Raw genomic sequence first — 16,493 nt, forward strand, 5'->3', positions numbered from 1 at the left:
ACAGACATTTGTAAAATTCTGTTTTTACTTTGTCATTATAAGGTACTGATTGTAGATTAATGAAAAAATAATTGAAACGATTGTAGTATTATCAGCCTGCAACATAACAAAACTTAATAAGTGAAGCGCGTCTGAATGCTTTCTGAATGCACTGTACCTATTTAAACCTAGCAATACAAAAAGCCTAAAGCTATGGTTACTGTACTGTTGATTCATAGTAGTGGTTGTACAGTGATTTTTTTCCCCCCTGTTAACTCCTTTTACCCTTTGCACATGGTAAAATCACTTTAGCGTATGCCGCCTTGTGGCTCAGTCCTGTACATAAGTACATTTGAATCTGTTAATGCCTCAAGATCTCAAAAGCTCTTATGGTTGCTAAATCAATGCTGCCTGAACCTGTAGCACATTTTTGTTCAAACATGAATTGATGCAAACATGCATTAATCCAGTTCTAGCTAAAGCACATCATTACTTGTAATCATTTATTTTGAAGGGTGCATCAAACTGGTGAATTTGCAGGGCCGGCTAAAATCCAATAGGAAACTGTCAACAGAACTTACATTTAACTTCCAGATTGAGGCAATAGGTAAGCATGTTTAAAAAAACTTACTACCAAGTTTTAAGGCACTCTTGGTCATATTTAATTGAGTACTACTGTGTGTGCTTTGTGTTATATTCATAAACATAGACATTTTGTTTTGTTTTTCCACAGTATGTCTTCAGGACAGTGTTTTGGCATTCTGGAAACACGGAATGCAGGGACGAAGCTTTAAAAACAGTGAGGTGTGTAATGTGCCAGTGATTTTATCAAATTCATGAATGTGTATGTTTATATGGCAGATACCAGATGCTCTCTACTGTAGATTGTGTGTGTATCATTATTTAGTAATAGTACTCTTTGCAACACAGTATCAAAAACAATACTATAACAACACTGTCTGCTTTAGATTACTCAGGAGATTTCTGACAACTCGCGAATCTACAGGCTGCTGGGTTCAGACAGGTGAGAGATCTCCAGTACACATTCTGTATTGCCACGGTACAGCACAGTCTTTTGAACATGTCTATTATTTTTTTAGAGTGGTGGTGTTGGAAAGCAAACCGACAGAAGACCCATCGGCTCAAAGTAATCTGTACATTCTCGCGGGCCACGAAAACAGCTACTGACAATGCAGGCACTACTGACAACACACACTGCCTTAACACACAGTAAAGCCACACTACATGTTGCACACTACAAAGTATGTTACTAAGACATATACACCTCATGTTCATTTGTAAAGCTACTGAACATAAGACAAAGTAACTAAACGCTACAGTTCAAAAAACACTACAGATTAAGCTTGGCTTGATACCAAAATTTTGGCTTCGGTACGACACCAGCCCCTTGTAACTCAGTATTGATGCTAAATCGATACCTTGATGTTAAATATGTGCGATTGATTTGCACATCCTGTTTTTCGATCATTTACTAAACTAATAATTAATATTGACATGAGATCTTTCATGTACAGGCCCATCTTTAAATCTTGCAGGGTCAAAGACGAACTCAGCTTGAGGTTTTTTAATTTAAAGTTTGCCCAATTGTGACCCTGCCTGTGATTCACTGGTTCTCTAATTTACTGTTTTCCACATAAAATAATCCTACATAACGTAAACAACATTCTTTGAAAAAAAGTTGATGTATTTAATATTGACTTTGTAAGGTCATGTCAAGAATTGAAATCAATGTAAAAGCAATGATTAACCCCATTCACACAGCACTTTGATTTCAGAAAATTTCCGTAAAATTGCCAGAGAGCCTTCTGTGTGAACACAAACATGTCCTGTAAAGATTCGCTTTGGGATCACTTCTGTAAAGGGAACCTGGTAACATTGCCGTAACACAATGTTAAAATGTAAAACATATTTACAAAACATTACAACCAATGTTCCCTATGGCCGCGTAGGCTTATTGAAGGTCCCGGTTTTAGTGCAATCTTGCCTGTGGAAAAAAATAAAATATGTGAAGACTAAACGCTCACTCAGGAAGCAGCAGTAGCGACAGAGCAGGCATCGATATAACCTAAATCGTAAATCCACCTTGGCCAATCAGACGCCTAACAAAAGTGACTTCGCAAGGCAAAAATACAGTTTTACTGGCTACATGACAACACTGCAACCGGCGTTTCTTAAAATCCTCACCCTAACAGGGTTTTTTAAAAATGTTCGGTTTCAGTGCCCTGATACTGCATTTTTGTGTGGACAAACGTCCGAACGCGTAAAAAAAATTCACGGTTATAAAAATACCCGTGTCTGTGTGGACTAGGCCTAACATTCACAACGAAAAACTGCAAACTGGACTAAAGCAGAGATCAGGGAGCTCCTCACTATCTACGCTGAAGTTGAGATTATTTACCAGTATAACAGAACACCACGTCACATTTTAAATACGTCACATCTTTACGGAATCTTAAAAGGTACTCCATCTATATTGACTTGTATGGCTTTATGGATTTACATTGAGATTGTCTAGGAGGCCACCTTATTTTTTCAAACTACATGATGTTAAATGGTTACAGTCCAAACCTGTTTTCTGTCAGATGTGAATATGTCAATAAAATAAGCTGCCAAACAGAAGATAAACAATAATAATATAAATGCACAGCAGGTGGCAGTATGCGCTTGTTTTATTTGCCTTACAAGAGGTCTATGGTTCAGCCTTTTCAATTTGAACCGGAAACAGTATGTGGTGGTACGTGCTCTATGGTTTTGGCTAGAAGGGATACAACTACATTCAAAATCTCGCCGGATGAGCGCCTTTTTTATCCTAATCCCACCCCCAAACCTAACCCTAAATCAGCTCAGGCACCACGGGGGCAAACCTAACACTCTAGATATCCCATATAAAAGTTTTTTATAGTTAACTGTGGTAAAAGTTGTACATACTGCTTTTAAACCTACTACTGTAAATACTGGTAATTTCTATGGGGGTTATTGTCCACCACTATTGTATATTAAAGGCGGAGTCCACGATGTTTGAAAAACGCGTTGGAAAAGGAGACGGGCCGACTACCAAAACACACTTATAGCCAATCAAATCAAATCAAATGCCGGGTTGCGTATGTGTGGGGCGGGTATATCAACAGAAGGTCCAGATTCTATTGGGGTAGGGGCGTGTTTGTTTAGGTGATTTCAAATATCAACATTGGCTTTCAAACATCATGGACTCCGCCTTTAATATGTATTATGAGAGTGAAAAACATAAACTTTGTTTGGAAGTAACAGCCAAAGGCAACGCAATGTGGCATTTTAATTGTCGTCTGCCTGGCCATGTGACGTCATCAACCCAAAATGCACACAAGTTAGCAGTAATGGCCTCCTCCATATGTTAAAGTCGGGATCACATTTTGAGAATTTTTTTAAATAATGAAAATATTTAATGTGTTTGTAGCAATGGTTTTAGTAATATAAGTCAATGCGGCGTTTGACACCATTGACCACTCTGTTCTAATTTCACGTTTAGAGCACTGGGTGGGCATTCGGGGAAATGCTCTTAAATGGTTTCAATCTTATTTGAGTAACAGAAAGTTTTCTGTTAAAATTGGTGAGTTTACATCAAATGCAGCACCACTTACATGTGGGGTCCCTCAAGGCTCCATTCTTGCGCCGATTTTATTCTCTTTATATATGCTTCCCCTAGGTTCTATTTTTAGGAAATATGGAATCTCCTTTCATAGCTATGCAGATGATACCCAAGTCTACTTACCCCTGGGATCAAACAACACTGGCTTAGATAATCTTTTGGCTTGTCTAGCAGAGGTAAAGGCTTGGATGTCCCTAAATTTTCTCCACCTGAATGAAAGTAAAACTGAGATTATTGTTTTTGAATCATCAGAAGCTGTGAAGGGCCCTTGCGTAAATTTTGGGCCTCTACTTCCATGTGTAAAACCATTTGTGAAGAACCTAGGTGTGGTTTTCGATAACACTCTTAAATTTGACAAGCAGATTAACATGGTAGTCAAAACCAGTTTTTTTCATCTCAGATTACTAGCCAAAGTTAAATCTTTTCTTTCTTTTAAGGATTTTGAAAGGGTGATTCATGCTTTTATTTCGACAAGGCTTGACTATTGCAATTCCATGTATTTAGGCATCAGCCAAGCAAATCTTAATCGTCTGCAAATGGTGCAGAATGCAGCTGCTAGGCTCCTTACTGGTGTGCGCAAACGAGAGCATATTACCCCTGTGCTTAAGTCTCTGCACTGGCTCCCAATACGTTTTAGAATCGATTTTAAAGTTTTGATGCTGGTTTTTAAATCTTTGAATGGGCTGGCTCCTGAATACATTTCTGACTTAATCTCCATTCATAATCCTGGAAGATCACTTAGGTCATCCAATCAGAGAATGTTAAGTGTTCCGCGGGTTAAATTAAAAACTAGAGGAGATCGAGCGTTTTCTGTGGTTGCACCAAAACTATGGAACAGTCTACCTGCTGTTATTAGAACTGCCACCTCACTACATGAGTTTAAGGTTAAACTCAAAACTTACTTGTTTTCCTTGGCGTACAAGTGTAGTTGATATTGCGGTGTCTGGAGTGTTTTTATGTATTTGTCCTGTCTTTCTGGTGTAATTGATGCTTTTAGTGTTATTTTATTGTTAATACTATGGATTAATGTACAGCACCTTGGTCAACAATCGTTGTTTTTAGTGGTGCTATATAAATAAAGTTGAGTTGAGTTGAGTTGAGTTGAGTTGAGATTCTGCAAAATCATTGGCAGTGTGAATGAACCAAAATCAAACAATCCTGGACGAATCCGAATCCAATCTCATAATTAGATTGAGACTTAAGCCTGGATTTCACAGACAGGGTCACATTTTTCCATGCATTCTTCACTTTTGGTGCAAAAGATTTGCTTATTTAATTCTTTAAGTGATTCATGCATCAGTTTGTTTACAAACCCCCTAAAATGTAACTTTGCTTTCTCAATTCACTCTAAACTGCCTGTTCTGTGATTAACAGCAGCAGGTATGAAAACAAAATGTTGGTATTGTGCCGTTTTTAAGTTTTGGTACCGCTGTACTTTGAATTCCATTCAACCTTACAGATGCATTTTAACACACAAATGCAGTAAATGCAAACACTACAGAGACACCTTAATACACAACCACTGCAACATCAGATCAGTATAACAAAAAGGTACCCTAATGTCTAAAAGATTAAACAGATCTGTTTTTTATATTTGGCATGACTTACAAATGAAGGACCATCATGTTAGCTTCCTAGCCTTCAGTACTACAGTAACAAATAGCTTCTCTCTGTGTCATACTGTACTAATAACTCCAAATCTAATCATCTCAATGTCTTTATCTCTCTACCTTGGTCTTTTTCTCTTTTGACCTTCAGTGATTAAGTCAGTGATCCTCCAATTTTATGTCCCACCAGCTGAAGATTTTCTTATTAACAGCACAAGAACAGATAGTGGAGCTTTAGTGCAGCTGTTTATATCGGCCCTGTCCTAAATGGTAGACCTAATGTGTATTTGCACACTTGTGATTGCGGTCACATCGATGTGTCTGTGAAGTCCATGAGACTGGTGGCACTATCATATCCCGATGTTATGCTGCCTCTCATGTTATTCAAACTGAGGAAAACTCCAACAGGGATGCTTGTATTGACCTTCACACTGTTGCAGTCATCTCCCACAGTCTTGGTAGATTTAACATTGATTGACTTAATTAAATGCAGCCAACATAAATCTCATCCAGTAACTAAAACTATTCAGATTCCTCAGAAAACTATCGAGTCATTTCCGTTCAGTCTAATTTAACACAAGTTCTTCAAGTACTATGGTAGTATTTTGGTATTATAACAGACTTAACTATGGTAATATGATTGTCTCTCTCTGTAAATCTTGGAATTCAACGAATCAGCATTATGTTTAGTACATACAGTGGGGAGAACAAGAATTTGAAACGCTGCTGATTTTTCAGGTTTTCCCACTTGCAGGGAATGGAGAGATCTGTGGTTTTTATTGTAGGTGCACCTCAACTTTGAGGAACAGAATCTAAAAAAATCCAGAAAATCACATTGTATTCATTTTAAACAATTAATTTCCACTTTATGGCAGGAAATAAGTATTTGATACAATAGAAAAATCTAACTTAATATTTGGTACAGAAATCTTTATTTACAATTACAGATGTCAGACGTTTCCTGTAGTTCTTCACCAGGTTTGCACACACTGCAGCAGGGATTTTGGCATAAAGGTCTTCTCCAGATCCTTCAAGTTTTGGGGCTGTCGCAGGGCAAGACGGAGTTTCAGCTCCCTCCATAGATTTTCTATTGGGTTCAGGTTTGGAGACTGGCTAGCCCACTCCAGGACCATGAAATGCTACGGAGCCACTCCTTAGTTGCCCTGGCTGTGTGTTTGGGGTCATTCTCATGCTGGAAGACCCAGCCACGACCCATTTTCAATGCTCTTACTGAGGGAAGGTTGTTGCCCAAAATCTCTTGATACACCATTCTCCCTCCAATACAATGCAGTCGTCCTGTCCCCTTTGCAGAAAAGCCCCCCCCCCCCCAAAGCATGATGTTTCCACCCCCATGCTTCACGTTTGGGATGGTGTTCTTGGGATTGTACTCGTCCTCCTTCTTCTGTCGTGTGTTACTAACGGTAACCTTTGAAACTGTGGTCCCAGCTCTTTTCAGGTCATTGACCAGGTCCTCCCGTGTAGTTCTAGGCTGTTCCCTCACCTTTCTCAGGATCATTGATACTCCACGAGGTGAGATCTTGCATGGAGGCCCAGTCAGAGGGAGATTGGCAGTCATCTTGACCTTGTTCAATTTTCTAATCACTGCGCCAACAGTTGTTACCTTCTGTTCAAGCTGTTTGCCTATTGTCCTGTAGACCATCCCAGCGTTGTGCAGATCTACAATTTTGTCCCTGGTGTGCTTAGACAGCTCTTTGGTCTTGCCCATAGTGGAGAGGTTGGAGTCTGCTTGCTTGAGTGTGTGGACAGGTGTCTTTTATACTGGTAACAAGTTCAAGTGGGTCTAATTAATACAGGTAATGAGTGGAGAACAGGAGGGCTTCTTAAACAGGTCTGTGAGAGCCGGAATTCTTGCTGGTTGGTAGGTGATCAAATACTTATGTCATGCAATAAAATGCAAATAAATTGTTTACAAATCATACAATGTGAAATTCTGTGTCTCACAGTTGAGGTGTACCTATAGTATAGATTGCAGACCTCTGCTAGCTTTGTGGGTGCGAAGGCCTGCAGAATCGGCAGTGTATCGGATACTTGTTCTCCCCATTGTAGTCTTGTCATGGCCCACACATTCATGAAAATTGAGAAAATTTTGTTTTATTTTAATGTTTATAAAGAAAAGCCAAGTGTCATATTTATGTTAATTACCAAGCACTGTTATTGAAGGTTTGCACAATACGTTTTATTCAAATAAAAAAAATGTTATTGAGCAAATACACATTTCTGGTCACTGTAAATATGATTGAAAGAACACAATGTCATATGAATACAGTGTATAAAAATCATTAATATGAAAGTTGAAAGATTTTTCTAGAATGTAGCTGTTGTGTCTGTTAACATTCATAGCATTTCCATCTGTGCGATATATCTGAACACTAGATGTTTTTTCTTCAAAATAACAGTCATGTTTTGTTTAGCTAAATGGGTAAATTAAGCATGTCGTCTCTACCTCTAACATGCCTTCATAAACTTTAGATCTGTTGAATATTTTCAAACTTTGATAACTGATTAATGTCCATGTTTCCGCTTTTTAGTTATGGATGTTGTTAAGACCCAGATGAAACCATGTCTGAGGCCCATCTACAGTAACATTTCATCTATGTTTGAAAGGGTCACACATGTAATATCTGATGCTTTGAATTCAGAGCGTGTAAACCAATAACAGACTATTTCAAATCCACTACTACAGAGTTCTCTTAATGTTGTACACGTCTTGTATATAGTGTAAAATAATTTGAGTTTTACAGACTGTATAAAGCCAATATTTTGTTTCAAATGTGAAACTCTTTTATGAGATTTAACACAATAAACTAAGGTGAAAAAGTAAAAAATTTCTGAATGGTGTCATTATTGTTATTGGTAACATACATTTAAACAAAAACAAATTAGCATTTATATTACACATTTATAAGTTTTTATTTACACAATGTAAATATTTTTGTGTATAGAGAATATACAACATAGTTTATATTATTAGAAGTGTTTTAAACAATAAGTCATTAACCCTATAGTTTTTATTTTGTAGTTTTATCCCCCCAAAATGTGTAATGTATATTGATTTATCATGTAAGATTTTTTTTGTAATTTAGGATCCATTAACCAGTGTGTGTTTTATAATTACTCCTCTTCCAGTGTTTGGGTTTAAACAGCAGTTCCCCTGTCAATCTCTCTTGTTTGAGTGACTCTGTTTGACTCCATGTTTCCGCTGCTTGTGCACTCAGTTTTCAATGTCTTCTCTTTTCCATCACTAGACCTGACAAACAAGCAAAACTTTAATATGGTGGTGGGTACTCTGAATATTTAATTCTATGAAGTATAGTGAGATATTGTAACTCACTTTTTCTTAAAGAGCTTTTTAAAGGAGTTCCTAAATCCTTTAGTCTCTTTCCTACTATTTTTACTTAGGGGTGTGTGGTCACAGTCATCAGACACACCCTTCAATTTAAGGTCCTCCCACACTAGGCTTCTGGAATCCTGTAGAACAAAGCGATTACATATGCATGCTCTCATAAATATAGAGACACGAAAATACTCTTATACACTGCAGATTTTTAACCCTTATGTGTTGTTGGGGCCATTTTGGCCATTTTTGTAATTTTTTTGTCTTAATTTGGCCACAACTTTCTCTGTGTTTCAGCAAATGGAAGATTTTTGGTGACAAATCTTATATTTACACATATTTTAAGAAAATGCTTTGAAATTTTTCAAAAACTTAACAATATACAAGTGGGCAAATTTACTACTCTTATGAATAAGTACCAAAAATGGCCACTAAATTAAACTGCTGTAAAAATGTATCAAATGAATTTTTTTGCATAATTCTGTTAATCAACCTCAGTACTGATCAAAACTACCAAATGTTTACAAAAATTTCACGATTTTAACTCTTTAATTGCCAAGTTTATAAAGGGTGTCACTGATTTGGAAAAAAATCACACAAAATGACAGATTTTCAATATAAAAAGTGATTGTGGACTGGATTTTCTTTTACCTTTTTCACAGTCATGGGCATGTAAAAGATTAGTAAAAACATTGGCTTTGATGCATTTTTAGTTTATGTGCAGCATGAAAGGGTAACAACACAAAAGGGTAGTGAATTAGAACAATGCACAAGGGTTAAGTTAAAACTAAAAGTTTAATATATATAAGTCATTAATGCGTAAGAGCAACAGTAATAGTGATGCCTTATTAAGCATAATTAAATGTATTTAATTAACAAATTATTTTGTGTATACAGTGGCAAGAAAAAGTATGTGAACCCCTATGAACTGGTTTTCTACAGGGATTTGCCATAAAATGTTATCTGATCCTCATCTAGGTCACAACAATAAACAAACACAATGTGCATAAGCTTATAAGACATAAATAATTCCAGTTTCTTGTGTCTTTTTTGGAAACACCCATTAAACATTCACAGTGCTGGAGGAAAATGTAAGTGAGCCCATGGACTAATTACTTTATTGAAAGCTTTTTTGTCAGAAGCTGGCAAACTGGAGTCCAATTAAATATAGCTGCAAGCAGCAATACCGGGGTCAAGCCAAAACCAGTATATGGCGCAATGACAAAATTGTGCATGCAGCATTAGGTCATGATTGTGTTACATCTAGCTAGTTTTATGACTATACACTTTAATTTAGTAAAGAAACAGTTGTATGGCCATAAGGCTGGCTTGATATCACAGGTTTTGTTCAATTATAAGGCCACCTAGTGGTGCAGGCATACAATTTTTTTGTATGGCCTCAGAATGTGCTCATACATCAGTGTATAAAATCTGGTGAAAAAATATTGTTTCGATGCGAAGTTATAAACATTTATGTGTAAAAAACACAAAATTTAAAGGTAATTTTTCGTTTTTTGCAATTTTCAGCCATTTCTGATGGAAATGATAATATAATGCCTATAGAACTTTTTGTTCAGAAGGTAAGGTCAGTTTCTTCCTATGGTGTTTTCGAGTCGATCGGAAAAACGCTCGCGGAGATATTCACGCGTGTTTTTTAAGCGCTGTTTTGCTGCCCAGGGTTAACCGTAAGGCAAATTGTGGCATGTTTGGTATCGTTGGACTCGGCAACTATTCAGAACACCAAAGAAACAAGTCCCGTGAAAATACGTCAATCGGAGCCAAAGTTATAGGCCTATAAAACATTCGTCTGGCCACTAGGTGGCGCTGCAAAGAAACTGTGCATGCTCCCTCAGTTCCTGACTGACATCTCAGGTACCAAGATTCGTGACAATAGGTCTAAGTTTGGCGAAGATACAGCCTAAAACCTGTTTTTTTGCACTCTACGTAAAGTTTGTTGACGCGCTCTACAACAACGCAATGGTTTATCGAAATTCTTTTAATAACTTTTTGCCATGAGTGTCTCTAGATGTTGCATACCAATTTTCATGACAATCGGGCAAAAACCCTAGGACAAGTTCGCAAAAGTAGGTTTTACGAATAATTCAAAATGGCGGAAAATTTTTCATGACGATTTCATGTCGAATCGTCTTGAGCCAAGGAATCAGAGGAAACAAGAATTTCGTTTCTAGGACTTACGGATCAGAAGTTATAAGCAAAAACGTAAGTGCAACTTTGGACTGTTGGTGGCGCTAGCGGGTTTGAGATAGAGACTCCAAAATTGCTATGGATATTATTTCGATTGCCCTCTGTCAGTGTGCCAAATTTCATAACTTTCCTACGTACGTTTCTATAGGCTGCCATAGACCGCAATGGAACAGGAAGAAGAATAATATTTAAAAAGAAAAAGAAAAGAAAACTAACGGATACAATAGGGGTCTTCGCCCATTCTGGGCTTGACCCCTAATAAAATGAGTTTAAATGTGTGGTTTAGTGCAACTTTGATGGGCAGTATCCACGCGTGTAACCACAGTAGCAGTGCGACCGTCAGAGAAGAAGAAACCGGGCAAGTTAACCCACAAACGAAGAAGAAACAGCAACTTGTTGTGTATGTTTTGAGAAGACCAGCAATGATGGAAGTAAATAAACAGCGACTTTTGATGCAGTTTGAGTTAAATCACTCCTCAACTTGGCTCATCTTTGTTTTCACCGTCACAAACGGAAATACCTATGACGCAGTGTTTTTTTTACCTGACGGGAGGGGTTCTGGTGGACCAATCACATCGCTTGTGGTCCGCGTAGAACTGACGCGCTGTTAAAAATTTTGCGAGGTGTGCGTCAGGCTACGCAGAGTAGCTACGGCGTAGAACCTACACACGACTATAAATCGCCCTTAACAGCTAAAGGCTTGAAGACATCATTGGAATGGGCACACAGCTCTGTTCCTGAGTCTACCATACGCAAGTCTTTGGACAGGCACGGTGTCTATGACAGTACACCACGGAGGAAGACGCTGCTCTCCAGAAAAACATTGCTGTGAGCCTGAAGTTTGCAAAAGAGCACCTTGGCAAACCCCAGTGCTACTGGGAAAATATTTTATGGATTGATGAAACAAAAGTTGATTTTTTTGGGAAAATATTATGGCGCAAATTGGGCAAAGCTTACCAACATCAAAACATCATCCCAACAGTGAAGTATGGTGGAGGGAACATCATGATTTGGGCTTGCTTTGCTGCCTCATGGCCTGGACCACTTGCCATCATCGAGGGTTAAATGAATTATTAAGTTAAAAAAAATCCTACAGGACAATGTCAGGGTGGCTGTCCACCAGTTGAAGCTCAGGAAAAGTTAGTTGATGCAACAGGACAATGACCTTAAGCATTGTAGTAAATCCACTACAGACTGGCTTAAGAAAAACAAAATACGCCATTTGGAGTGGCCTAGTCAAAGCCCGGACCTTAACCTGTGGAATGACCTCAAGAGAGCGGATCCTACAAATGTGTCTGAGTTAAAGCGGTTTTGTAAAGGGGAATGAGCAAAAATTGCTACTGAACGATGCGCAGGTCTGATTCAGAACTACTGAAAGCGCTTGCCTGAAGTATTTGCTGCCAAATGAGGCTCAACAATCTGTTAAATCCAAGTGTTTACTTACATTTTCCTCCAGCACTATGAATGTTTAATGGGGGTTCTCAAAAAAGACACAAGAAACTAGAATTATTTGTGTTTGTCTATTGTTGTGACCTAGATGAAAATCAGATCACATTTTATGGCAAATCACAGTAGAAAACCAGTTTATTCTTAGGAGTTCACATACTTTTTCTTGCCACTGTAAGAGGCATCAGGTAACATATGTTTGTGTGCAATAATATGTAAGTAAAAGCCCTTACTATGTGATGTATATTTTAAAAACACTAATGTTTACATGTGATGTGTGTGTGTGTATGTGGTTGAGTTCTGACAACCTTTTGATGTATCGGCCGTGGTTGTTCCTCTGATTCAAGTTGTATTTGGTATCTGTGTTTTGGACTGCCTGGTCTTAATATTGTTTTGGCACTTGACTGGCGCTCAAGCTTTGGGTGGGTTGGAATTCTCATCTGCTGGGCGTGGCTATCAATTCTGTCCATCTGCAGGCCATTTAGTGATTTGCTCTTTCTTTGCACTGCCTGTAGAGGACGTGGCTTCATAATGTCTGCCGAGTCAAGTAACACACCGCCTCTGTTGGACCTATATATCATGCCCCCACTACTCCGCCCCCTACTCTGGGACAGGTCAGGTGGACTGTGGGAAGGACTACAGCGCACAAAGGCGATATCAATACTGGAGTCCGAGGAATGGGACGGACTTGAGCAGGGAGTGTCTCCGCCTCTGTATGGCAGGAGTGCACCCAGAGCATCAGCAAGGGTCGATCCGGCTCTGTCTAATTCTGGAATGCTGTGCAGGGGAACTGGTACTGCCTTGTGGCGATAGTCCGAATCAGTCAGGAGGGATACAGGGGAGGAGATTTCTGGATCATAGTGGTAGGGTGCTGCTTCATAGTCAGGGTAGCGCTTGTTACGACACGACCCTTGAGATGGATCACTTGGAGCAAAAATCAGAGAGACAAATTAAATCCTATAGAGCTTAATTTGGTTGGTGCTTGAATGTCAACTCACCTATAATTTTGTGAGCTCTCATAGTCCAGTTTATACAGCTGTCTTCCTGTAGACCTGACAAACAGTAAAGGCAGATACAGTTTTGCATATGTAATTACATATTTTCTTCAGATTTTTTTTTAAAAGAAGGATCATACGAATTATAATTATACTTAGATTTCTATTTTCATTTGTTTCATTACTCATATTCATATACTGAATTCAATTTGTAAGATTTCTATATAGACCAAGTCTTACCTGCTCAGCTCTTTTCGGCTTTGTGAGGGCCAATCCTGCTGATTTGTACATGGGTTGTGTGTTTGTTCTCGCACAGTGTGATTGTGTGTGAGGAGTTCCTGGTTGTGTTGTATCAGTTGGCTGTAATGTGTCGTGAAAGATCTGAGTTGTTGTACACACACCAGTAAAAGGTAATAATCTGGATGCTCTGATTCGGTCTGTTGCAACAAACTCTGCAAGATACGCATACACTTGTTGTTGTATATAAATACATGTAGCTGTATATGAAGAGATCAGATGCAAAACACTCTATGTGCATCTGACATGCTTTCTTGTAAATTAGCATTTTTTTATTTTAAAATAATTCTGACAACAAACTGGTGTTTCTGAATGGCCTAAGGCCAGGGCTAAACCGATTTGAAGTGACAGTATTTGCTACATTTTAGCATCACTATCAAAAATGCATATTTTAAATTTATAAAACATGCTAAAATGTGCTGTTCGTAAAAACCAAAAGATGAGTTTGCCTACTTGTAGGAATGTATGGTATTCTGGGATGCGCTGGACAGGCTTTAGAAGCAGAGAGTACAGTGACTGGCATGTCTCATCTCCTGTAATGTCACTCTGTATTAGAAACCAAATAACAAATCAGAGACCAGCTATATATGTAGATTCATTTCCGCTATAACCATATACAGTTATTGAGAATGGACTAAAATGAATCGGGGACAATTATATAGCAAAATAACAATATACAACAATAATAACATAATTTTAAATTTATTTGAATAACTTTTATGTTTCAGTCATTTCTCTTAAACAACAGTTTTGTCAATTTCTGAAAGTTTTTTTTGGGGAGTTGATTAATTTTATGTTTTTGTTTAATAAATGTATTGTGTGTGTGTATCTTTACCTCCAGTAAACCTGCTTTTGAAGAGGAGAATAAACTGATAACATTCAAACACTCTGGTAGTTCCCTCAAATAAGATAAATAGTGGTCCAGAAAGTCACTCTGCAAAACACACACACACACACACACACACACACACACACACACACACACACACACACACACACACACACACACACACACACACACACACACACATAATGTCATCATCACGTTCTGTGTTTCATGGACTTTCAGTTTGGTTTTTGAGTTCCTGACTCGTTTTTGTGGTCCTTTTGTTCATTGGTCCCCTGTTGATTGTCTCCCTATGTGATCATGGTTATACACTGTAAAAAAATTCCGCAGAAATTGCAGCTGGGTTGCCGGTAATTTATCGTAGATTTACATTTATGTTATTTACTGGCAAGAGTTTGTTAAAAGTCAAATGAACACTAAACATTTACAAGTCTTTGTCTTTACAGAGTAAAACTAAAAAAAACAGCATCAAGCCAAACATTCTGGGAAACAAAATCTGAAGCAAAAAACAGAAAAAGGTTGATGATGATTTCTGATTCCCAGAATGTTTTGCATGAGGCCGCTATTGTATAGTTTCACTCTGTAAAGACAAACACCTGCCAATATTTAAAATGTATCCAACTTTGAACAAACTCTTGCCAGCAAACAACACAAATGCAAATCCACGGCAAACCACCGGCAACCCAGCTGCAATAACATGGACATTTCCACGGATCTTCTCCACAGTGCATAGTTTACCTTGTGTATATATAGCCCTAGTCCAGGAGTGTCCAATCCTGCTCCTGGAGGGCCGATGTCTCTGCAGAGCCCCGCTTCAACCCTAATCAAACACACCCGATCCAGCTAATTAAGGTCTTTCTAGGCATACTAGAAACTTTCAGTTAGGTGTTTGAGGGAAGTTTCAGCTGGACTTTGCAGGACACCAGCCCTCCAGGGCCGAGTCTGGTCACCCCTGCCCTAGTGTGTTACTTGCTTTTGTCAGTTCTTAAAAGTGTTTTGTTTTGTGGTTTTCTGTTCCTAGTCTTGTTCCTTTGAATTATCTTGTCTTTTTTTCATAAATTCTGCATTTGGATCCGCTTCTCCAATCTCCAATTATTACCGAAGAACCACAACGGATACAGCTGCTTCATGGCTATGCGCTTTCCTAAAGCTCAGCCAGGGCTCCGGCTCCCATGAGGATCACACTCAGAACTTACTGGATCTTTCACATACCTATTACCAGGGCCAGACGGAATCTGCAGGGCAGTAAATCCACGGAAATCTGCGGGCGCGGATTCCGTTTGGGCCTGCCCATTACCCAGCTATCCTCAAGGGAGTTTTTTGGATTTTGTAGATCTGGCCCTGGCATTCAGCAGATCCCCCCTCACCGAGGGAGAGGTGGAGGAGGACACCTCCCCTACACATTTTTTTGGGGGCATGACCTATGATAATAGTGGTGAGCCCAGTGTTTGTGGAGGCTGCCTTTCTAGTGTCAGCAGACAAGATGGTCGCCTCTCCGGTGTCAGCGGACAGGATGGCAAGATAAGAGAGACAAGAGTCTGGTGTCCAGCTTGGCAGACCCTTCTTTGATCTCACACCATGCTGGTAGTCCGGTGGTCCCAAATCCAGTTGTACATTTATTCATTTAGCTGACGCTTTTATCCAAAGCAACTAACAATGCTATATATGTCAGAGGTCGCACGCCTCTGGAGCAACTAGGGGTTAAGTGTCTTGCTCAAGGACACAATGGTTTGTCACAGTGGATTCGAACCCGGGTCTCTCACCAAACGCGAGTATCTTATCCACTGCGCCATCACCACCCAGTTGTACCAAGTCCGGTGGTCCCAGAGGTGTCTGAGGTATGTCTCCTGTCTGCAGTACTTCCTGTGATGGCAACAGCTCTGTGGTGTGTGTGGTCCACACTCTGTTCCTCAGTTTCCCCAGAGTTGCTGCAGCCCATGAAACTGAGTCTCATGAGCTTCCTGTCATGGCAGAACCTGGATCCCCCTAAGCTTCCTGTCCCAACCAGGTTGGCTGAACCAGAGTTCCCTAGACTCCCTGCCCTAGCCAAGATGGCCATTGCCCAGTTAACTGTGCTCTCTGTCCCAGTCAAGATGGCCGATCGCGAGTTCACTGT

The 16,493-nt window shown here is 39.1% G+C and overlaps 2 protein-coding genes across 6 annotated transcripts in view; one reads left to right on the forward strand and one right to left on the reverse strand.

Moving 5' to 3' along the window:
- map4k3b (mitogen-activated protein kinase kinase kinase kinase 3b) overlaps positions 1-8,080 on the forward strand; it is a 37,055-nt gene extending 28,975 nt beyond the window's left edge. For 2 of the 3 annotated variants that reach the window (XM_055171773.2, XM_055171774.2), the window contains 5 exons: positions 494-586; positions 713-783; positions 948-1,003; positions 1,080-1,126; positions 7,782-8,080. In XM_055171773.2, the coding sequence (XP_055027748.1) occupies positions 494-586; positions 713-783; positions 948-1,003; positions 1,080-1,126; positions 7,782-7,909 (395 nt within the window). In that variant the 3' untranslated portion in view covers positions 7,910-8,080. Of the gene's footprint in view, positions 1-493; positions 587-712; positions 784-947; positions 1,004-1,079; positions 3,209-7,781 lie in introns of those variants that run through there. The other variant, XM_055171775.2, reaches the window with a different exon arrangement.
- A 24-nt stretch (positions 8,081-8,104) lies between these two features.
- The window catches only part of arhgef33 (Rho guanine nucleotide exchange factor (GEF) 33), a 110,947-nt gene continuing 102,558 nt past the window's right edge, over positions 8,105-16,493 (reverse strand). For all 3 annotated transcript variants that reach the window (XM_073869427.1, XM_055171776.2, XM_055171778.2), the window contains 7 exons: positions 14,366-14,464; positions 13,984-14,076; positions 13,474-13,685; positions 13,237-13,290; positions 12,547-13,162; positions 8,585-8,721; positions 8,105-8,500 (listed from right to left, as the gene is read on the reverse strand). In XM_073869427.1, the coding sequence (XP_073725528.1) occupies positions 8,389-8,500; positions 8,585-8,721; positions 12,547-13,162; positions 13,237-13,290; positions 13,474-13,685; positions 13,984-14,076; positions 14,366-14,464 (1,323 nt within the window). In that variant the 3' untranslated portion in view covers positions 8,105-8,388. The remainder of the gene's footprint in view (positions 8,501-8,584; positions 8,722-12,546; positions 13,163-13,236; positions 13,291-13,473; positions 13,686-13,983; positions 14,077-14,365; positions 14,465-16,493) is intronic.

Source organism: Misgurnus anguillicaudatus, chromosome 7, assembly GCF_027580225.2.
Source record: "Misgurnus anguillicaudatus chromosome 7, ASM2758022v2, whole genome shotgun sequence".
Lineage (NCBI taxonomy): Eukaryota > Metazoa > Chordata > Actinopteri > Cypriniformes > Cobitidae > Misgurnus > Misgurnus anguillicaudatus.